Source organism: Euphorbia lathyris, chromosome 4 (assembly GCF_963576675.1).
Source record: "Euphorbia lathyris chromosome 4, ddEupLath1.1, whole genome shotgun sequence".
Taxonomy (NCBI): Eukaryota; Viridiplantae; Streptophyta; class Magnoliopsida; order Malpighiales; family Euphorbiaceae; genus Euphorbia; species Euphorbia lathyris.
Window position 1 is genome coordinate 44,815,534 of NC_088913.1, and position 24,022 is coordinate 44,839,555.

Sequence of the window (24,022 nt, forward strand, 5' to 3'; positions counted from 1 at the left end):
GCCCACTACATTGTTGTGAGCTATATTCTGCCTAAGAAAGGCTGAGTCAACTCTGTGTCCAAGAGGGAACTATGTATCATGTGGCATATTTTGAAGAATAAGTCGTTGAACCTTCCCATCTTGATCATCTCTGTCATGAAAATGAACTCTACAAGCTAATTTATGGCTCTCTGATTACCAAAATTCTTTAGAGCTAAGAAATTGCCATTCCTAACAAGTCCCTTATGTACAAGGATCTATCATTAATGAGCGAATTCTGACCAGACTCGAGCATAACAAACCTCACAAGGTTCTGACTAATGCTGCTGTTGAAACCAAACCGCACAAATCCTCTAAATCCAAAACACACAGCAGACCCTCTGAAAAGGCTTCAGAAGCCACTAAACATAAAAAGATCAAAAAACCTTTTGAAACCAAACCTTCTGAGCCTTCGAAAAACAAAGCATTTGAGAAGCAAGCCACTGAACTTCACTCCTCTGAACCCAAAGCTCATAAGCCTCCCAAGGCCAAATCCTCAAAAAAGAAAGACCCCTCATAACCTAAGGCCTCTAAAAAAACCAAGCCTCTATCCACTAAGTGTTCTGCTGAACCAAGTATCATTGCTGGTGATGCACCTCCTCCTTAGAAGAAGAAGTCATTTGGATCTTGCAAGATTCCAATTATCTTCAAGAACTTCACTTCTGACATCTCCTCTATCATTTCGAAAAAGACTCGTAATGGGTCCATTGTAATTTCAGAACAACCTCATGCCCTTAATGTAAAACTTCTTAAGGCTACTGCCACTTTATCTAAGAAAGATCAGAAGAGGAAAAAGCTTTCAACTCCTCCCTCCACTGATTCTGATACTGAGTCAAACAGACCAACTGATCCTATGGATGCAGAAACATCTAAAGTACTCAACCTCAGCAAGGCTAGACTTGAGAACACATTTTTCAGAGGCACCTCTAGCAAACCTCCTATCAAGCCTCCTCCCCCTCCACCACCAACATCTGCACTCCCTTCTAAGTCTAAAAGGACTAAGAAGATGTCAAAACTCTCCTTTGCTCCTGAATCTGACAAATCCACTAAAAGAGCACTCCTACTCCAAAGTCTCCTACTAAGGAAACTCCTATTAACAACACTCCTCATGAAAGTCCTGTTGACAAAACTCTGGCGATGGAAAATCTTATTGATGAAACAGCTCTACTAGTTTGTTCTCCTACTAAATCTCCTATTTAGGAAAATCCATCCTTTGAGAACCAGATTGAGGATCCACCTATTGATGATCAAACTCCTCCTTCTATTGAGCAAGCCTTTCAACAAAATCCTATTGAGGATCAAACCATATCTGAGTAAGATTTTGATAAAAATCTCCCTGAGACAACTCCTTCTGCCGAAAACCTCAATGAGGAACAACCCATTGTTGAAGATGCAAACATTCCATCTCCTGCTAAGGAAATACCCCTGATCGAACCAATGTTGAGGAAACTCCTTCCACCAAATCTCCTACTAAGGAACATCATTCTAATGAGTCTTCCGAAACACCTATTACTATAGCTTTTGACAAGCCAACAACCCACACTGCTGCTCAAAACACATTACCCAAACTTCCCACCTTCATCATGTCTCTATCTCTGCCTAACACTATTATGGAACTTTATAAAGAAGTTTTCGGATATATAGACAAGCTCCCTCCGCCACCTAGGCAACCACTCGGTGCTTCTGAAGTTGCATACCTCCACGCTCTGAACTATCATATCCATATCTTTCAGAAGTAACCACCATCACTGTTGATGATATCAACATTCTTGCTACATCTTCTCAGCAGCTTAAACACAAAGGTGAATCAATCTCAAAAGAAACCAAGAACCAATCAGCCTCCACTTCTTAAGTCTTATCTCAAGAAGACGTTTTGAAAACTCTTCTAGCTGTTGCCAATCGTATGATTGAGATTGCCAATAATACCTCAATTCCCCAACCAACACCACCTACCATTCCTCCGCCTTCAATATGATCACCCATTCCATTGGCGAGACCACCCTTCTACATAATAAGCTTGTTGGAAATATGCCTTAGTGAATTTCTACAAATTGGTATTATAGCAAATTTTCTTGAGGGACTTGTGAGTGAGAGGAAGAAAGATGGTAACAAATAATCCATCAAATCTTTCACCTCCAATCTTTGATGGAGAAAATTATCAAGTTTGGGCAATCAAAATGAAAACCCACTTGAAAGGTACTGGCTTATGGCAGTGGGTTGAAACTGAGAGGGAAATACAACCTCTTGGAAATAATCCACACTCAATCAAATTCGAGCTCATGAAGATGAAGAAACGAAAGGTCCAAGAGCCTTGTCTCAAATCCATACTGGTGTTGCTGAGTCCATTTTTCCAAGAATTATGGGTTGTGAAACTGCTAAGCAAGCTTGGGATACTTTGAAGGGTCTCTATCATGGCAATGAAAGAACAAGAAGAATGCAATTGTTAAATCTCAAAAGAGATTTCGAGATTTTGAGAATGGAAGAAAAGGAGACTCTATATGAGTTTTCTGATAAACTAATGACGGTGATAAATAAAATCCGATTGATGGGAGAAGATCTACCCGATAGCCGGATCGTAGAGAAGGTGCTTGTAAGTTTGCCTGAAAGATTTGAGGCAAAAATTTCATCTCTGGAAGATTCCAGAGATATGAGTCAAATTTCCTTATCTGAATTAATCAATGCTCTACATGCACAAGAGCAAAGAAGAAGTTTAAGAAAACAAGGAACCCAACAAGTAGTTGAAGGTGCTTATATGGCAAAGGGTTCATCTTCAAAAGGAAAAGCTCAGTCCAAATGTGCTATCTGTAGCAAGCCCGGTCACCATGAAGACAATTGCTGGTACAAAGGGAAGCCTCAGTGTTACAAGTGCAAAAGGTTTGGACATATTCAAAAGAATTGTAGAACCAAGTCTGAAGAAAGTGTCAAGTTGACACATGTTGCCGAAGAAGAAGAAACATTGTTTTGAAATTGGTGAGATGTGCACCAATATGAAGCAAATTGATGGGAAAGTACATCAATATGAAGCATTTGGAGAGAAGTGCTCCAATTCTAGAATGGTGATGGGAAAGTACATCAATATGAAGCATTTGGAGAGAAGTGCTCAAATTTTAGAATGGTGATGGGAAAGTACATCATCAAAACAAACTTTGAAACAAGTTGGGTGTTTGTAAATACTAAGGCAAGGAGGAGTTTGTTGGAAATATGCCTTAGTTAATTTATTAGCAGATAATGTTTCATTTAATTATTTGAATTTAGGAGAAGTTATTCAGTTATTGCTTATGTTCAGGAGAAGTTCTGGAAGTCAGTTGTAACTGATGTTTGTAATTCTGTATAAATTTCTTGAAGATCAATAGAAGTTTAGTGTTGGTTCCAAACTCCTAAAAGTTAATTACTACAAAGCTTACCAGCATCAAAAGTCTCCTTCATACAGTAGCAGCTCTGGTCTCCCAACAAGGAATTCATACCTATGTTGATCGCATGGCATCCATCCAACTATGTATGATTACTCATATAGAAACCTTGGAGCATACAATTTGATTTATCCCCTCTGGCTCTACCATTGCTCTTGAAGTTTCAAACAGACTCTCCTATGAACTTGGCAATATACTTGATGAACTCACTGAGATAAATGACCACTTTCAGAAGGTTGTTGAAGAAAACACTGGTGAAACTTTGTCCTCAGTACTTCAATACTCAAGATATGCCATGGATGCTCTCGACAAAAAAAGTCTCTGAGATGTCTCAACAACACCAGGCTCTGGTTCAACAAGTCCAACATATCTCTAATCAGTAAAAGGATCTGGATCACTCCCTGATCAAAGTTCCTTAGAGGTACTCACACTCTTTATCTGCAACAACCCTCTGGAATGCCAAAGCTATGCAACTCATTTTAACTAAGATGAGTAAGAACAGATCTCTCTTTGCTGAAGGCACTGAAATGTTCAAGGACATCAATGCTGGATTACTTCAGAGCTCTGAACATCTTCAATAATGCATCCAACAACATAAGTCCTAGACATCTACTTCCACTTCTACTTCGTAGCCTATTGCTAATGACAAAACTAGGGAGAAAGACCAAGAGAATGAACCTTCAATAAAGCATCAAGAAGAAGCCCAAAGCTAGAACCTTAACCCTAAACCTGCTAAACCAACCAAATAGGTTCTAGGTCTCCGAGAGATAGGCTTATAAGCTGTTTAACTTAATCTATTGTTGTAATACTTATTTTCTTTTGTCTTTCAATACACTTCTGAATGTTTCCAATAGTTACTTATATGCTTAACCTTATTTTCTATCTTCTAAAATATCTTATCTATAATGCCATGCTCTGGTCAATAACTAAAATCTATTTCAAAAGAATCTCTTAAGCTCTGACTCATATCAAACTCTTAATTTTTTTTAACTGTGAAACATTTAAGCTCTGATATTAAGTTTGGATCTGATACTATATCAATTTTTAGCTCTGAACCATTTTTGCTATTGAATTATTTAACGCTTTGAGTATTTTTCTAGCAAAATTTAGTAGTCCAACCCTTATGGGGAGTATTTAATAGCTTTAATTCTTAGGGCTAAACTGGTTGTATAAGCTTTTGTGCAATATTGAAATGTAATTTATTATTCAGTATTTATTTATCGCTTTTGTGTGATGAATGATTATAAACTAAACATGAATTAGATTATAAATGATATTGTAACAGAAGTTAAGTCTATGTATTTATTAATTAAACCCTTTAAAATGTTTAATTCATGAACCTAACTCTGAAGAGATGGCATAGTGTAAGCGCATATGTCATCTAATTTTATATTGTCATACATTGATCCCATGTGGCGACTCTGACATATTGAATTAGCCTAAAAACATGATAAAAGACTAAGTAATACATACACCAGAAGAGACACACCTTTTGTCGTCCTTAAAAATGTTAAGTGACTTTGTAATGTAAAAATGGACATTTCCAGTTAAAGGACTGAGTGGTCACAACTGTCACAACAATATGAAGAAGAAGAAAAATACATGGCGTGTGTCTCCTATTGTAACGCGATCGATAGCATGATGTATGCTGATGTGTGGACTCGCCCTGATCTGGTTCAAATGGTCAGTGTAGTTAGGTATATGTTATGTCCTAGAAAAGCTTACTCAGAAGCGGTAAAGAAGATATTAAGGTACATGCCTGGAACTTCTCATTATTGCCTTGAATATGGAAGATCTTCCATTAGTTTGGTTGGCTACTATGATTCTTAATATGCATAAGATTTGGATAAGATGAGATCATTGCCTTGTTATATCTTTATCCTTGGTGATACTTAGGGGTGGCAATGGGGTGGGGAGAAACCGACAACCGTGGGGATCCGAACCGATAGGGTCGGGGAAAAACCAAAAATTTTCAGTGCGGGGCTAGGGGCGAGGGAAATTTTAGCCTCGACCATTAAAATTGGACAGGGTGAGTATTACTATCCCCGAACCGTCCCCGAAAAACCAACCGTAAAATCCCGAAAAATCCCCACAAAATCCCCAAACAATAAAATAATTATATATATATCTAAGATAATTAGTATTTAAATGTGATTAAAAAAATAATAAGTATTGTGATAAGATAACTCATACTATTATCTACATCTACAACAATTTAATTTAGTTTTATTGTTGCTCTTGGTATATCACATGTATTTAGATATATCAGTACTGAACGATGAGTTTTTTATTATATCAGTACTGAATACTGAGTTTTTTTATTATATCAGTACTGATACTGAATGCTGAGTTTTTTTTATTATATCAGTACTTTAATTTTGTTTTATTACTGCTCTAAAGTTATATTTTATAATTTCGTTTTATTACTGCTCTAAAGTTATATTTTATAATTTCGTTTTATTGCTGCTCTAAACTGATATTTTATAACAGTAACACGTGGTGTATTTTAAATTTGGGGATTGAGTAATTTTTAATTTGGAGAATTTTTTAATTTTATTTGGGGATTGAGAATTTTTCGAAACCCGTGGAGAACCGTGCAGGCGGGTGTGGTTGCCAAAAAATCTCCGAATATTTTTTTAGGGATTCCCCGAAATCACCCCCGAAAATATGGGAGGCGGGATGATGGATGCAAAATCGCCCCCGTCCCGCCCCGCCCCGTTGCCACCCCTATTGATACTGATATCAGTTGGAAAGCTTTTCTGCAGCCTACAAATGCGTTATCAACAACAGAGGCAGAGTACATGACATTGTTTGAAGCCATTAAAGAAGCAACATGGCTGACAAATTTGCTTAGTGAACTCACGACGAAACAAGTGATGGTGTATATTAATTGGGATAGCGAAAGCGTTGTACATTTGACGAAAGATCAACTATTTTATTAAAGAACGAAGTATATTGATATTCGATACCATTTTGTTTGGGAAGTTATATGTGATGAGCAATTTTTTGTGAAGAAGATTCATACTTTTAAGAATCCAGCTGACATGTTAACTTAACATGAGCCATCAATAATGACTTGGTGAATCTTGGAGCTTGATCATAGCCTTAAAGGATATGAAGGGAGGAGGAGAGATCTTGTATTAATAGTTAAGGAGAAGATTATTAAATTAACTATTAATTTAAGTGCATTAAGTGGACCAACAAATTAGGTTTTAGGTTTATTAATTGCACAACAAATTAGGTTGGGAGGTATTAATTAGACCAACCAACCATAAACTAATCAGTAGAATTTACGTACCAAATTTTCCTACAAATTCTATATAAGTTCATTGTTTTTATCATTCCAGGCAATCAACAAGTATTTGCCACTTGTAAGCAAAATTAGAGAGTTCGGGGGAACAGTTGGACATTTAATTTTAAGAAGTTCTTGGATTTGAAAGGTTTCATATTTTTTGGTTGCTAAACTTCTCCTTTCCCGTGGAAGTAGGTACAAATTGGTCGAACCATGCAAATTTCTTGTGTTGTTTATTTTTATTTTATTTTTAATTGTTCAATTAATTCACACATGACGGTCATAATCTTCTAACAAGAGAATTGATATGAGGGGTTAATGAGTCCAAAAAAGTCAATTGCATCCTTATATTTTGAAAGCATCCTATGTGCTATCTGCAAGTGACTATTGACCTCGTAAATTTGCTTATATTGATCTATTGACCCCGAAATTGTTTGAAGTATATGCACTTCAATTTGTCTAAAATCTCTCTTGTTCCGCAAAGTGGATTTTAGCGAGTCAATAGGTCACTTCATGGGTAAATATGACGTTTTCAAAGTATAAGTGGCAACAAGTTTTCTAGACAAATACGGGGTTAGAGACGTATTAGGCCGGCGATATACGAAGTGAATTGATGTCATTTATCCATCAACCTATAATTAAGGATAGAGAAAGTATCTTAATTGGAAAAGGAGTGTGTTATTGAACTAATTAATGAAGAAGAGTGAAATGCAAAGGATATAATAAAGAAATGGTACATTGTTAATGATGGTGTATATATTTGAGAGATAAAGAATCACACAGGAGGAGGTGGCAAGTCTAACAAAAGCCAAAAACCAACACAGTCCTCAGAATCTAAATCCTGTTGAATGGCTAGAAAATGTAAGCCAGCACTAGTTTTCTTTGCTGCTTCCCAAGCCTCAGCTTCAGCAGTAGTTAGTGGAGTTTTGTTGTAGGTTGCATAAGTATAGCGTGTAGAAATTCCAGTTGACAGGATTAAGCAACCTCTACTTGTATCTGCTTCAATGGCACAAACCTCCAATCCATTCATCCAAGCTGTAATACCACATCAAAGTCATTTACAGATTGTAGAATCTAAAAAAAGCAGAGAGAGGGCAAGGAGTACAGACCTGCCAATGGTTTAGCACGTGAAGATGCAACAGCAACTCCTGGAATCAATGTCTCTTCACTGATTTCTATTCCTAGCAGATCCAAATCAAGACTTGCACCAAACATGAATCTTGTTTCTAGTGATGACACTTCTTCTCTAACAGCTTTATATGGGAATTTATGCCAAAACTTGAAAATATTAGAATAACAAAAAACACCTAATGACCTCAAAATCACAAAAGTTGTTCAGAATATAATGTCCATTAGCTCTACCTGATTTAGAGTGGTTAAAAGTTCATGATATATGTTAGCTAACTCCAATCACATTTTGATGCTTGTGTAACTCTAAAAAATGTTGATAGTGTTGGAGCATTACCTGAGAAAGGTAATTGAACAAATGCCCATTTCTCTCCAAACAGATTCTCAGGAAGTTCCATGGGAAAAGGATTATCCAGAGCCATAAGTGGTTTAGATCCCTTTTGAAAGCCAGGATGACGAGTATATACATTCTCAAACCGTTCATCCAACCACAGAAGTAGAGACAGACACTGTCAAATAAAACATGTATATAAGATATGGGATGTACAAGTTGTAATTACTAATTATCAACTTAATTGCACGTTGACAAACTTAGGCCTAACTAGTCTAACCCATATCATATGGATATGGTACTCAACTCAAAGGAAGTGCCTTTTTGCCTACAAACAACTAGCCAATATGAGACATCATCAACTTATTATGTAAAGGAGAGATTCCCTCACTTTGCCTCTATAGCATTATCTCATTTTCCATATGCTTGAGAATTCATAAGAAAATGATGAAAAAAATATATATGCAAATACCCTTTTACTTGGAATAGGCTTTATTTCAAGCTCATTGCAGGCTTTTGTTATAATTGTCTGCATCTGTGACCTATAAAACAACGAAGAGCACTTGTTATCAACATTTTAAACAAAACAGAAATCAATAATACAAATAATCACCTGAAAAAACGGATTCTTTCAGGCAAAGGAACGCCAAGATCCTCAGAAACAGAGACGATAGCATTCTTCAACGTGATACTATTTATGACATTATTAGGGAAGTATTTAGTGTATTGAAGTGATAAGGAATCATCACAAACTACAAGCTCCCATAATTTCTTGCCTCTAATATCAAGTATAGGTCTTGAACAAAAATCCAATTCCCACTCCAGAATGGTGTCTGGATCAGTTTCTGGGTCAAGATAGCTGAGTTCTGCAGTTGGGTCATCTTCTTCGTAGTCCTCAACCTCAACTTGTTCCTGTGTTGAAACTGAGACTTTGGGTTGGTAATAGACTTGTTTATGGTGATTTTTTATGGGGTTTAGAGAGAAAGCCCAATGAATTTTACTTGGTTTTGAAAAAGAAGTGATTTTGATGACTGGTTTATGAGGGATTCTGGTTGGGTTGAAGCTAAGAGTAGCCATGGAACCTCTCCGAAAAGAGAGGTGGTTACTGGTTAGTTACGTATATATCCACAATTCATATCCGTTGGTTGTGATGATTTGAGCATAAGATTGGATAATTGCTCCATCAAACACAACACCACCAACGGGTAAATTACACCCATAGCCACTGAACTTTATCATTTTTAATAGGGTAAATTCCAAAAACAACCCCTGTGGTTTCATGTTGTTCAAAAAAACCCCTGTGATTTGTTTTTACCAAAAAAAAGGACTGTGAATTACGTCGTTACAACAATTACGGAAATGCTGAAAACGATGTTTAACTTGGTGACGTGGCAAATGGTAGAGTTGTCCGAAATTATTGGGAGACCTATATAAGCTCTAGAAGTTTCTCTTCTTCCCCCAATTTTCTACTTCTTCTCAATTTCTTCTTTCAATCGAAAACCAAAATTCAAGATTCCTTCAAATCACATTGAGTAATTAGCATAATCGCGATTCTCTTGAAGTTTAGAATGTAAACCCCATGATTTGGTGTTCTAATTTAGCCTAATTCGCGTACAATTTACTGAACCCTAAAAGCGTGAAGAGATGAGTTCGTCCAATTCGTCCAATTCTCAAATTTCATTGGGTCAATGGCATGAATCAAACTGCTTATGTGGGTTTAGAGCTCCAATCCACCGAGCTTCAACAAAGTTAAATAATGGAAGGAGGTTCGTTGGTTGTTCGAAATATCCTGATCGAACTGTTTGTCGTTATTTTGAGTGGATTGATCCTGATGATTTAGAAGTTTGTCGTGCTCATGTAGATGAACTCGAAATGGAGTTACGGTCTATTTCTGAGGGTAAGCGAAATGTAGAGATGGAATTGTTGCAGGTGAAGGAAGAAAATGGAAGACTGAGAAAGGAACTGTTGCAAGAGAACGAAGAAAATAGAAGTTTGAAATCAGAAAATGGGTGTTTAAGGAAGAAATTAATTCTAATTGTGATTGTAGTGATAATTGGGTTGATTGTGATGATGATTGGCAGTGTAGATAATGATAGTAGGCTAGATGGCAGATTTGGGTTGTAGGCAAACTACAATTTGTAGTTCTCAGTGTATTGCCATTTACCTGTTTGGGTAAATGTTTGTGTGAAAAAATGTGTATTGAAAAGCAAATTATTGTCTTGTGTTAATTATTAGCCAAGTTCATTGGATTGTAACTTTGTGCAACTTATTGGATATTGTTAATTGTTAGCCAAGTTCTTTGGCCTGTAACGATGTACAATTTATTGGCTTGTAATTTTGTGTTAATTGTTACCTAAGTTCATGTAAAATGACTAGAAATGCTGGGTTCTTATCCTGCACATACACAAAATGACTACAAATGTTACTTATGCACACTGAATATACCTAAAAACGTTAACAAGTTTATGTCACACATCTCTGTAAATACCAAAGAAACTTAATTGCATATAATGCCAAACAAAAGGTATTACATATCACATTTTGGAAAGAACCTTAATTGTCACAAAGGTATTACATATAAGGCATTGTAAAGGTACCTATAATGCCAAACAAAAGCTATACCATATAAGGTCATAAGTTTTGATCACCCTACACAAAAATTAGTGCACCATAAAGGTCACAATTCCCAAAATATACAAAATGGTAACAAAAAGTAGTGATCCAATCTGCCTATCAAACTTCTTAGTAATCTTCAACATTTCCAGTGAAAAGGCCATGCCTCTTTGCTAAATCAGCAAGGTTTGCAGCTCTTCTTGGTCTTTGTGGGACAGTTGGCTCTGCTTTAGTTGGGTTCACTCTTTTTCTGGATGTAGAAATTGTTGATGCCATGAAATTTCTGCCCTGCCCCTACCTCTGCCTCTGCCTCTCATAACTGGTTGGCTTTGTCCTCTTGTTGACGGTTGTGTTGGGGGTGGCTGTGAAACACTTTCTCTATTAACAGCACCATCAGTTGCTCGTTGATGTGTTGGGGGTGGCTGTGAAGCACTTCCACCTACATGTCCTTGCTGCATCAAGCAATAACTAAGTTACCATATTATTCCAAAATCCTAACAAAAACAGCAAAAACCTAAATACTCCACCAACTTACACTAGAATGTACAGGGTTGGAAGTGGATGCATTAGTGGATTTTCTAGGCCTGCCTACTGTTAGACGAGGTGCCGCGGCCTAATCTCCCGGGCGGACCGGGGGGTGGACACCTCATGGCGACGTAAGCGGTGATTGGCGCCGAAAGCAACCAATCGTGGAATCAAGCTGCTCGGCAGGACCGGAGCTCGGAGTATGAAAGAGTCGCCACCCACGAATGGGAAAATGAACACCGATCCCTTGTGGGAGACCGGTGAGGGTTCGGGAAACTTAGGTACGAGCCGAGAAGGCTAGCTTCTTTACGGAGAAAGACTACTAGGCACCCTGACATCGCCCGGTTATGAACCACCGGCCTCCTACTCAGTGTGTTAGGCGATAACGGACTAATCGCATATTTCTTTAAGTTTAAAATTCATTTGAAACCTTTTCTTTCTCGTTTTGAAACCGTTTTGAGCATATATTATTGAAAGCCATTTTGGTAAAGAATCACCCATTTTGCATAAATTTATAAAGGAGAGAGGGGGAGAAGGGAGAATTGATTTATTTTACAGTGTGTCTTATGCTTCGATTCACATGTTAACTCTATACTAAACTCACTCCCCGAAAATGAGTTTATTTACTTGGTTCGTACCTTAATCGCCGTTGGAACGATTTAGGTACGTTTCAAAACCCCGTTTATTTATGTGGCCTCTACACGAACCGCCGTTGGAACGACTCGAGCGTTTGAAGACGTGGAATAAAGAATTTTAACCCGAAAACGTGGTTAGGCATACAAGTCAATTTACTTTGTACAAATCATTTAAGAAAACGATTCAAAACTCTATTATTTACGATTAAAGGCTATTTTAATTATAAGGTTCGCTTAATCCGTCGTTGGAACGGACTAAGGTTTTAAAACATGATGTTTTAAGAAATGGTTTAAAAATGTCAAGAAAACGTTATTTACACTTTAGGAATATCTAGAAAACTTTAAGTTTAAATAAGCAAATTAAACTCTCTTTTTGTGATTTTACTTTCCCCTTTTCACTCAATTAACCTTTAACATTATCATAATTACAACAATAAACCAATTAAACCAAAATTCACCAAATAAAACACATTCGGAATATATACATATATACAAGAATAAAATAGAAATACATATATACATAGTTTTATCTAAAAATAGGGATATATCTATAGATGAAAATAAGTAAGAAATATTATATGATATAACAAAGAAAGTGAAAAAGAATACTAAATATAATACATTTTTATTCTAATTCAAAATATGTAAAAACAATGAACCAAGTTTATAAATGGGAAGAATAACATTTAATCTCCAAAATAGTTTTACCCAATGATAACTAACATAATTCAAATGAGCCAAAAACCATATATATATACATATATACTACTTTATAATATTAAATCCAAACGAATTAAATTTCAACATGAAATAAATAAATATATAGTACATAATAAATAGTTATAGGATTAAAAAAATAATTTTTATAAACATATTATACAATAATATACATATATATACAAGTAGAAATGTCAAAAAGTGGGGAAAGGAGGGTAAAAATGGTGATTTTCGGTTTCCAGCAGATTACCGACGGAAAATCCGTCGCCAATCTGCTGTTAGTGACAGAAAAGGTAGAATTACAGCAGCACTCCAAAACTTTCCAGATTCGTTCAAAAGCTTTAAATTAAATCTAATTCAATCGTTTTGGATCTCCGAACTACCAAAAATGGATCATAGTCTATAACGGAGTTTCCTAAAACGACGTTTTTATTTTAGAACGTTATTCAGAAATATCTTTTCAAAACTTATAATTACAACGTTTTTAATACCCGAACTACCTTTTAATCGGATCATGGTTCGTATTGGGATATTAAAACGAGGTTTTTTATTTTAAAACAAAACCGAATTTTTATTTAACACGGGATAAATAAATACGAAGAATTAAATAAAACGCGATAAATAAATGAATAACTAAATAAATAAAATTATAACATAAAGATAAATAAAGAAAATAAAATAAATGAAATAAATAAAACGAGTCTAGTCCTCGGATAATACCTCAAGTTCGGTATTGACGGTTGAAGTCGGTTGATTCCACGAATCGTGCTTTTCCGGTGTTTTTGTGTTTTTGGTAAAATTTTAACTTTTAGAAAATTTGGAATTTTTCGGAAAAAAAATGTTTTTTCCCAAAAAAAAGATTTTCTCTCTCTAAAAATGTTTAGAGTGAGAAGCTCCTCCCAAAAAGTCCTCCTTGAATGCATGGGGATCCGTGCCTTATATAGGCAAACGGATCCCCGGAACTTTGGGCGACGCCCGAAGAAAATTGGGCGTCGCCCAAAGTTAGTTGGGCGAACGCCCAACTTTAGTTGGGCGCGCGCCCAACTGACGTTGGGCGTTCGCCCGACAATCGTCGAGCGTCCGCCCAACGTCGCTGGGCGCTCGCCCAGCGGCTGCCGGGTGCGCCCGCCCAGCGGCCGTCGGGCGTGCGCCCGCGCTGTCGGGCGTGCGTGCCCCACGATCGTCGAGCGCGCGCCCCGCGCTGCCGGGCATGCGCGCCCAACGGACGTCGAGCGTGCGCCCCGCGCTGCCGAGCGCGCGTCCAACTGTCGTCGGACACGCGCCGGCTGCCGCTAGGCGCTCGCACCACGTCGCTGAGCACTCGCGAGCCGTCCACTTGACGACTGCGACTCACATTAATTTTTCTTTTCTTATTAAATATTTTTGTTTTAAAACTTCCGGAATCAACCGCTTCGACCGTCTTGTTTACAGGTTTTCGTCACAGGTCCTCCGACTCGGTGTCTACAGTTGCCCCTACTTTCCTATTTTGACAGTGATGTGTGTGTTTTGAAAACGTTTTTTTTGCTAACGCAACACATGCAATGTAAAACATATAAAAGTAAGAGACACGTAAAGAGTAGGAGGAAGAATACCTGACCTTTGCGTTGCGCGTTCCGGCGTCGTTCTCGATTCTTTCCGTCCTTGCCTTTGAATCGGCTGCTGGCGGATGTTCTTCTTATGGACCTTAGCCTAAGTGGTCTACGGGTAAAAGTGGTTCAAAAGCAACATTGGTGCACGACCGCGAGTAAAATGGCTCAAAAGCGACCCCGGCCTACGACCGGGGGGAAATGGCTCAAAAGCAACCCTGGTCTACGACCGTGGGTAAAATGGCTCAAAAGAGACCCTAGTCTACGACTGTGGGTAAAATGGCTCAAAAGCAACCCTGGTCCACGACCGCGGGTAAAATGGCTCAAAAGCAACCCTGGTCCACGACCGCGGGTAAATATGGCTCAAAAGCGACCCCGGTCTACAACCGTGGGTAAAATGGCTCAAAAGCAACCCTGGTCCACGACCGCGGGTAAAATGGCTCAAAAGCGACCCTGGTCCACGACCGCGGGTAAAATGGCTCAAAAGCGACCCCGGTTCACGACCGGGGTAAAATGGCTCAAAAGCAACCCTGGTCCACGACCGCGGGTAAAATGGCTCAAAAGCGACCCTAGTCTACGACTGTGGGTAAAATGGCTCAAAAGCAACCCTGGTCTACGACCGCAGGTAAAACGGCTCAAAAGCAAAGGCTCTTTCTGACAATTCTGAATTCTTTTAAAACACCGTTGTCTGTATTTTCTCATTGGAGCTAGTGTCTTGGAGGTTTGAATGGTTCGATAGGAACGTCTTTTTAGTCCGGAATGATTCAAACTAACAATTATTTTTCTATTGACTGTCGTCTGCATTTTGACTAGTGCCGCTGTTCTGTAAAAATCGGCTGTCATCTGGAGTTCCATCTTGATATTATCGGTCACTGTTTGGCAGAAACGCAGGCTGAAACAGACTGCAAATCGGAGGTCTGTGCACCTGGTAAATAATTATTTACTTTTTACCTTTATGTCACATCGTACCTTTTTCACTATTTACGGGAATGCCATTCCCCTTTTCTATATAAGGTGGTGGGGTTTCATTTCAACCCCACACCCTCTCTCTCTTCTCTCTCTCTTTAACTTTTGATTTGGATTATTCTCGGGATGGATTTGGATCAACATGATGGCACGAAGGGCATGGAGGAGGGTTTCGTGAACCTTACTACAGTGGACCCTTTTCAGGACCCCACATCTCATCTGAGCCGGACCCGCTGTAATCAGGTAAGTACTTTCTTACTTCCTCGTCTTTTGACTAGATTTCTAGGCTTTAGTATCCCTACTTTGAACATGATTTACATGCTAACCCATGGGTTGCCTTAGAAGACTTTAGTTAGAAAACATGAATTTCTTTGCTTACAAGTAACACTTTATTTGTCTTTTTGGAAGAATGCGAATAGTAAACATACGAGCAATGCATGCCAACTGTAAAAAACGTGAATAGTGCACGTGAATAGTAAAACGTGAATAGTGCACGTGAATAGTAAAAACGTGACTAATGAAAACGTGAATAGTAAAAACTTGACTAATGCACGTGAATAGTAAAAACTCGACTAATGCACGTGAATAGTGAAAACTTGACTAATGCACGTGAATAGTAAAAACTCGAATAACGCACGTGAATAGTGAAAACTTGACTAATGCACATGAATAGTAACAACTTGAATAATTCTCTTTTCCAATGCGGACGAGAGCAGATCAAAGAATAATGAATTAATCAAATCCTATGCAAACAACCCTAAGGGAGAGATTTCACAAAATGACGGTCCAAATTGACAAGATGTCTCTAGGTTAGATTTGACCGAAAGAATAGCTAGATTAACGTGCTTTCATCAGATGCCAGCCTAGGAACAACATTTAAACTTACCTGTTCCGTTCTTTCCAGTTCATCGACATTTCCGGGACTACGGCAGATATTCATGTATGGTATTCCATGCTAGGCGCCGCGGCGAGAGCTCGTGTGCGAGAGTTGGGCTTTGAGCCCTTTATTTTAGCGCTACCCCGCGCCAACGGGGTGTGCGACCGTTTTGGCCTACGGGCCTTGTGCGAGAGATGGGTTGACTCGACCCACACCTTTCATCTCTCGTTCGGGGAGATGACGATCTCGCCTCGCGACTTCTCTTTACTGACCGGACTGCGGGGGAGTGGTACTCCGGTTCCCTTCTCCTTTGATACGATACGTCCACGGGTTGACCGTGCTAGATTGGCTGCTTTGATCGGGCCGGGAGTTTATACGGGTGTCAAATCTACCCCGGCGAAGTTCATCACTACCTCGAGGCTTTTGAGTCGTAGGGACTTTTGTGGGACCGACGACACTGATCTGGCTGTCCGCATCTTCCTGATATATGCTTTAGGCGAGACGATCTTCCGCACCAAGAGCGGGACCATACATGCGGGTCTTATTCAGGCCTTCAGTGATTTGGACGTGGTGGCGTCTTACGATTGGGCAGGAGCGGGTCTAGCCTACTTGTACAAGTTTCTGGATTTGACTTGCCGGAAGCGCAAGGACTTCGGTGGTTACACTTTTGCTCTTCTGGTACGTGGTTCATCCTTAACCTACTCCTTTTATCTTTTTCGCGCCTTCTGTTCATAACCTTTGTTCTTACAAGCAGGTTTGGGCCTACGAGAGGCGGATTCTTCCCAGCGAGCGTCGACGCAGGCCACGGGTAGTGACGCCCCCACTTATGGCTCGGTGGAGCGAGTTCGGTCTAGGTACCAGGGAGAGGCAAACGGTGGCGCAGCTCCTAGATTGGATTGATTCACGGACCTTGGGGCAGGTAAATATCTTCTAATCGCGCTAGATTTTTGTTTGATCAGACCTACTTTTTCTTTGTGCTTTCAGATTAGATTCAGGTGGGACGACCTTGACTTCGGTCCCGATTACACGTACGTCACCCTGATCCAGGAGCAGCAGAGCGTGCTTACCGGCCCTTGCATGCGGGCATGGTACTTGGGCGACCGGGGCATCACCGGGGTTAGTGCCTCGCATTGGACACCAGGCGAGATCCCCGTCTCCATGTTTGCGGTGCGGACTATGCCCTTATCGGTCATTCGTCGAGATTTGACTCGCCGCTAGGCTGGTAGAGATGTATGGGTTCATGCCGGGGGCCGTGTCCCCTATTTATCGACATTATTAAGCGCGAGGGATGCCCCAGCGGTGGCGATGGAGGTGGACCCCGTGGCGGACGTGTTTTCGGGGGAGGCTGTTGCTGCGGTCTTCGGTCAGGAGGCAGTTCCAGTGAGTGTTTCGGCCTATTTACCTTTATTTACGAGATAGTTAGTGGTATTTACTGTGCCTTTGCTTGCAGGAGGGTCCGTGGAGGAGTGCCCACATGTCAGATTTCTTCGATGATGCCCGTGCTCAGGCGTCTACGAGCGAGCCGCCCTATTATGTCGGCGAGTCCTCCGACGCCGCCCGACAGGAGAGGTCCCCTCTAGGCGTACCCGTGCCGGACTTCGGGAGGGATTTCGCGACTGTTTGTTATGACGAGTCCGGGATGGCCTATGCCGGTGTCGAGATGGCTCCTCCCGTCTTTACGTCGAGGATACCGTTTGATCCCTCAGACGCTCTCCAGACTTCGAGGGAGACTTGCACTGATTATGTGGGGCTGTCTGGTTACCTCCGAGATCGACTCAGCTTGCGTTGTGCTGACTATCTGGTAAGTATCCTCATTTTATTTTAGTGTAGTGGAATGTATGCATATATGTATGTATGATTTCTATTCTTGCTAGTATTTCTTCTTTCCTTTTTTTTATATCTGTTTTTTCTTTTTTTTTTTCAGAGTGATCTTCACACACATGAGCGGAGACGGAGCGAGTCGGTGCGGGAGGCCGATGCCAGGGTTGGCCAGGTCTACCGGGAGAGGAACGACTACTGGTCAGGGGTGATGCGGACAGAGACCGTGGGACGTCTTGCTGTCGAGGAGAGGGCGCGGGAGGAGACTGCCGGACGCCTTGCCGCTGAGGAGAGAGCGCGAGTTGCCGAGGAGAGACTTCGAGTCGCCGAGGAGACCCTATCTGCGGAGCGGGCGTCGCATCTGAGGGACTTCGAGGCCCATTGGGATTTCCCTCCTTGTTAGGCTTATCATGTATAGTTTCGTAGCTTTTATTAGAATTACCCCGATGTATAGCTTGTGTATAGGGAGTGGGGTGGATAGTATGTAGGCTTTTTATTGTGAAAAGAAAGGTAAGAAATGTATAACTCATGATTCATATTATCTTGCATTCAGTAAATTATAACGATTCCAATTATTCTCTTCAAATATACTCATGCCTTTGTTTATTTACAAACAACAGCAATACTTAGCCTCTTATACATTATTTTTATAATTGCTCAAGATATAACTACCGTTACCAGGACCTGCCTTTTTTCGGTTTTCAGATCCCAGCGATTTTTCGTCTCTCCTTTTACTATCCCGGAATTTTCAAATGAGTGCCCTTTCGGGTTTTCACCCATTGGGATGTCCCTTATTGTTGCATAGGCCGCCCTTTGCGGGTTTTCGACCTATCGGGAATTTTTCTTTCTTTTTTTTTTTACGAAAAGTATTTCTTAAGCCTATCCAGATTGGTAGGTTCAGAGAACTCCATGCCGTCCATAGTAGTTAACTTCACCGCTCCTTTGCTTAGTATCTTCTTCACGAAGAACGGCCCTTCCCAGTTTGGCCTAAACTTGCCCCTCGGGTCGGTGTGCGTCACACGGATCTGTTTTAGCACCATATCCCCTTCTTTGATAGGGCTGGCCTTCACCTTTTTATTGAAGGCTAGGGCCATCCTTCGCTGATATAACTGCACATGGTAAAGGGCCTCCATCCTTTTCTCGTCCACCAATGCTAACTGTTCATACCGCTTCTTCACCCATTGCGTCTCGGGAATCTCTGCTTCTACTGCGATTCTCAACGATCGCTTTTCAACCTCAATCGGGAGAACAGCTTCTGCACCGTATACCAAGGAGAACGGCGTTGCCCCAGTTGACGTTCTAACTGTCGTGCGATAAGCCCATAAAGCGAGCGGAAGCTGTTCATGCCAGTTCCGATGTGATTCTATTGTCCTTACGAGAATCCTTTTAAGGTTCTTATTAGCTGCCTCAACTGCGCCATTAGCTTGCGGACGATACGGAGAAGATCTGTGATGTTCAATACCGTACTCTCGGAAGAGACTCCTCACTTCCTCTTGAAACTGGACCCCATTATCTGTGATTATGTGATGAGGCACTCCGAATCTGGTGATTAAGTGTTTTTCGATGAACTTCCTCATCTGCTTGGACCCCAACTTACCGAACGACTCTGCCTCTACCCACTTGGTGAAGTAATCAATGGCAACTGCGATGAATTTGTGTCCATTTGACGCGTTAGGTCTCACCTCACCGATGATGTCAATGCCCCAAGCTGCAAATGGCCAAATGGGCGTGTAGACACCGAGTCGGAGGACCTGTGACGAAAACCTGAAACAAGGCGGTCGAAGCGATTGATTCCGGAAGTTTTGAAAAATATATAAAGAATAATAAGCTGAGGAAAATTAACGGCACGGCGCGGGCACACAACGGCATCCCGCACGCGGACGACGATGGTCGAACGCCCGCTTGACGGCTCGAGACATGCGCGCGGCGTCCGTCGGACGCACCGCGAGTGGCACGCTCTCGACGCCCGAGCAATGCCTGGGACCGCTGGCGGTGCGCGCCCTCGTGGGCCGTTGAGCACACGTGCCTGGCAGCGCGAGACGCGCGTTCGGCGGTCACGGAGTGCACGCGTCCGACGGCGCGGGGCACGCCCCGAGGGTCGCCGGGCGGGCACCCAACCACGTCGGGCGAACGCCCAACGCGTCGGGCGGACGCCCGATGAGGGTTGGGCGCGGGCGCCCAACCTCGCGTTGGGCGCTCGCCCAACGCCGTTGGGCGCTCGCCCAACGCCGTTGGGCGGTAGCCCAACACTAGGTTGGACGGCCGCCCAACCACAATGGGCGACGCCCAATTTTTTTTGGGCGTCGCCCATTGTTCCGGGATCCGTTTCCCTATATAAGGGCACGGATCCCAAGGTGAAAAGGAAGAGGATTTTTTTGGGAGAGCTTTCTCACACTAGATATTTTTCTAGAGAGAGGAAGTGGATTTTTTGGGAAAAAAACATTTTTTTTTCCTAAAATTGAAAATCTCTAAATTTCCTAAGTTCAATTTTTACTAAATTTTTCATAAAAAACGGGAGCTCGCGGTTCGTGGAATCAATCGACTTCGACGGTCAGATACCGAATTAAAGGTATTATCCGAGGACTAGACTCTTTATTTTATTTAATTTATTCTCTCCTTCTATTTTTTTTTTTATGCTATAGTTTTTATTCCTTTAGTTATTTATTTATTTTGTCACGTTTTATTAACGTATTTATTTAATTTTCGTTTCGTGTTAAATAAAATTCGGTTTTGTTTTATAATAAAAACCTCGTTTTGGATATCCCAATACGAACCATGATCCGATAAAAAGGTAGTTCGGGTATCGAAAATGTTGTAATTATAAGTTCTTATTTAAAAGAGGTTTCCAAATAACGTTTTAAAATAAAAACATCGCTTTAGGAACTTCCGTATTCGACTATGATCCATCTTTGGTAGTTCGGAAGTCCAAAACGATTGAATTAGATTTAATTTAAAGCTTTTGAATAAATCTGGAAAATATTGGAGTGCTGTTGTAATTTGCCAATTCTGTCACTAAATGCTGTTTACCGACGGATTTTCCGTCGGTAAATCTGCCAAAATGTAAAAAATGCCATTTCGGTCCCTTTTTCTCAACTTTTAGACTTTTAATCCTTAGTATATATATATATATATATAATTATGTAATATATTCTTCTCAAATTGTTTTAAAACTTTAGCATATATAATTATTTTAGGAGATTGGTATTCCATTTTCATTCTAATTTTTTATATATGTACATATTACTTTCTTTTTTATTATTATTCATTTAAATTACATTAAATTCTATTTTAAATGTTATTTACTTGGGCATTTTGGGAGATAATTAGTAGATATTGGAGGATGAACATATAGTCTTTTTGACATTAGGATTATATTAGTTATGTATATATATAGTTTTGGGGTATATTTGGGTTATCTTAATTATTGTTAAATAAAATTATTTTGAGTGATAAATGCTATTTTCTTATTTATGAATTTCATTCACCATTTTCTTGTGTTTAAAGTATAAATATATTATTTTCATTATTCTTTCTTATATATGTATTAGATAGTATATTTTCTTTTACTCTTATTTTATGTCTTTTGGGCTAAAATGTGTAAATATATATCTATATTATTTTCTTTATTTCTTTTGGTCATTTATAAGTCCATGTTTCAAATGGACTTCACTTGGAAAAATTAACTTTTGGACCTAAATATGTTTATTGATGTAATTATAATAGTTAGAGAGTCCATTAAATAAGTGGGGAAAATAAGTCACAAAAAGAGAGTTTTCAATTAAATTATTTAAGCTAATGAGCTTTCTTAGATCTCTAATGTAGATAAATAGAGTCATTTTGGTTGATATTTCAAATCGTCTTCAAAACACCACGTTTTAAAACCTTAGTCCGTTCCAACGACGGATTAAGCGAACATTGTAATCAAAATCGTTTTCTTTGTTAATAATGGAGATTTTGAATCGCTTTCTTAATGAATTTGTACAAAGTAAAATTGACTTGTATGTTTAACCACGTTTTTCTTATTAAAAGGCTTTTACTTTAACGTTTTCAATTACTCGAGTCGTTCCAACGGCGATTCGGGTAAGCTTCATCAAACGGGGTTTTAAAACGCACCTAAATCGTTCCAACGGCGATTAAGGTGCGAACCATGTAATAAACATCGTTTTGGGGGAATGAGTTAATGTAGAATAGACACACAACATAACATTTAAATACGGTTGTAAATAAATCACTTCTTTCTTCCCCCTCTCTGTGTATGTATAAACATAAATGGGTGATTCTTTACTGATGTGGCTTTTCAATATCATATGCTCAAAATGGTTTCCAAAAAGAGAAAGAAAAGGGTTTCAAATGAATTTTAAACTTAAAGAAGTATACGATTAGTCCGTTATCGCCTAACATGCTGAGTAGGAGGCCGGTGGTTCATAACCGGGCGATGTCGGGGTGCCTAGTAGCCTTTCTCCAGAAAGGAGCTAGCCTTCTCGGCTCGTACCTAAGTTTCCTGAACCCACACCGGTCTCCCGCAAGGGATCGGTGTTCATTTTCCCATTCGTGGGTGGCGACTCTTCCATATCTCCGAGCTCCGGTCCTGCCGAGCAGCTTGATTCCGCGATTGGTTGCTTTCGGCGCCAATCACCGCTTACGTCGCCATGAGGTTGTCCACCCCCCGGTCCGCCCGGGAGATTAGGCCGCGGCACCTCGTCTAACAAGTGGCGACTCTACTGGGGAAGCGAGAAATTTGATTCCGGAAGGCATGCACTAAGCCCTTAACGGGGACGGATCGTTTTACTTCTTTTCGTATGCATTCACGAGCATTATTGCAAACCCTTTGGGTAATTTCCGCGAAACCTCTAGCGAGAGTCCATTCGTCGCTCGAAAGAGGCTAGCGTAAGTTCCCCCTTACAGTAAGGCGCCAGAGGGTCCCCATCCATTCGTTAGGGGCGAATCTGTGCGGTCCTGTGAGGTCCCGCGGTCAGCCGTGTCAGCATATAGTAGCCTTATAAGTTTCCATAGGATTACCCATTACTATTTTTGATGTGATAAATGAATCAGTTCGTGTTTTCAAACCGCCATGATACGTGTCTAATCCTAAACTATGTAAAGAAAATGAGACGATGTGTTAATATATACTCATGAATCGACATACTAATTACCCTAAAACATCGAAACGATTTGAACTAAAGACGACTTAGTCATCTCGTATGAATGAACATGTGCGACCCGCCTTGTCCCTTTCGGTGTCCCGACGAAGGCACGTGTTCAGGAAATACGTTATGACGTAAGCACGTATTAGTATGAATCGGTTCGGTGTTAAGGATAGTTATATTTCGATACAAGAGACTATATTAACGGTAGCCGTTATTCACATTCTTTAAATAAATTGGGATAAAACGAGATCACGACGAAACGAAAACGAAGAACATTTCTGTTTCGAACGACCTTATTGTAACGTGAAAAGTTTTGCACAAGTAGCCCGTCCCTTCCGAATAAAAGACGAGCTTTTACGTTATGCCTCGTGTCGTTCTTAAGAGAAATGGATGTGTCCGTACAGATGACTAAGAAAATAAAGAAGAAAAAATGAACTAAACGACCAAAATCATTCCGAATCTACGATATATGTTAATCCCGCGAGTAGTTAAAGAAAATAAACCAATATCGTTGAATACGTGCCTCGGACGAGAGTACACCCCGTTTAAAATCTCGAAGCCAAATTAAGCCAAACCATATAATTGCGCCATATGGACGAGACTGCGGGTTTTGACTAACGACTCGATCATTTCGACCGTTACCAAAACTGCAAGAAATATGGCCCGATATACGTGTTTGCTTAAATCGTGCCTAAAGGAAGGAAAACGGTGATATCCTCGCTTCGAATAAACACGCGATTCAACGAAACGTTGATTTTCTATAACCACACTGCGATGATATATCCCGTGGATTGGGAGGAACAAAGAGTTGTAATTAGCCGAAAGATTATCGTGCGCTCAAAATAAGACTCACCGTCTTTTCACGTAGCAAAATGAGCAAACGGATCCTCGACGCTAAGAACAAACGCGTTACGCGATGAGTCCGTTCCCTAAAATAAAATCCAAAAGTGATTCCATCA

At 40.2% G+C, this 24,022-nt stretch overlaps 1 protein-coding gene across 1 annotated transcript; it reads right to left on the reverse strand.

The window, feature by feature from the left end:
* Positions 1 to 7,414: 7,414 nt before the first annotated feature.
* LOC136225458 (protein TAB2 homolog, chloroplastic) lies at positions 7,415 to 9,324 on the reverse strand. The gene is made up of 5 exons (XM_066013463.1): positions 8,793 to 9,324; positions 8,652 to 8,721; positions 8,186 to 8,357; positions 7,830 to 7,973; positions 7,415 to 7,755 (listed from the first exon to the last, which is right to left on the reverse strand). Exons 1-5 carry the CDS (start codon positions 9,254 to 9,256, stop codon positions 7,496 to 7,498), a joined length of 1,110 nt encoding a protein of 369 aa, XP_065869535.1. The 5' UTR covers positions 9,257 to 9,324; the 3' UTR covers positions 7,415 to 7,495.
* Positions 9,325 to 24,022: the final 14,698 nt, after the last annotated feature.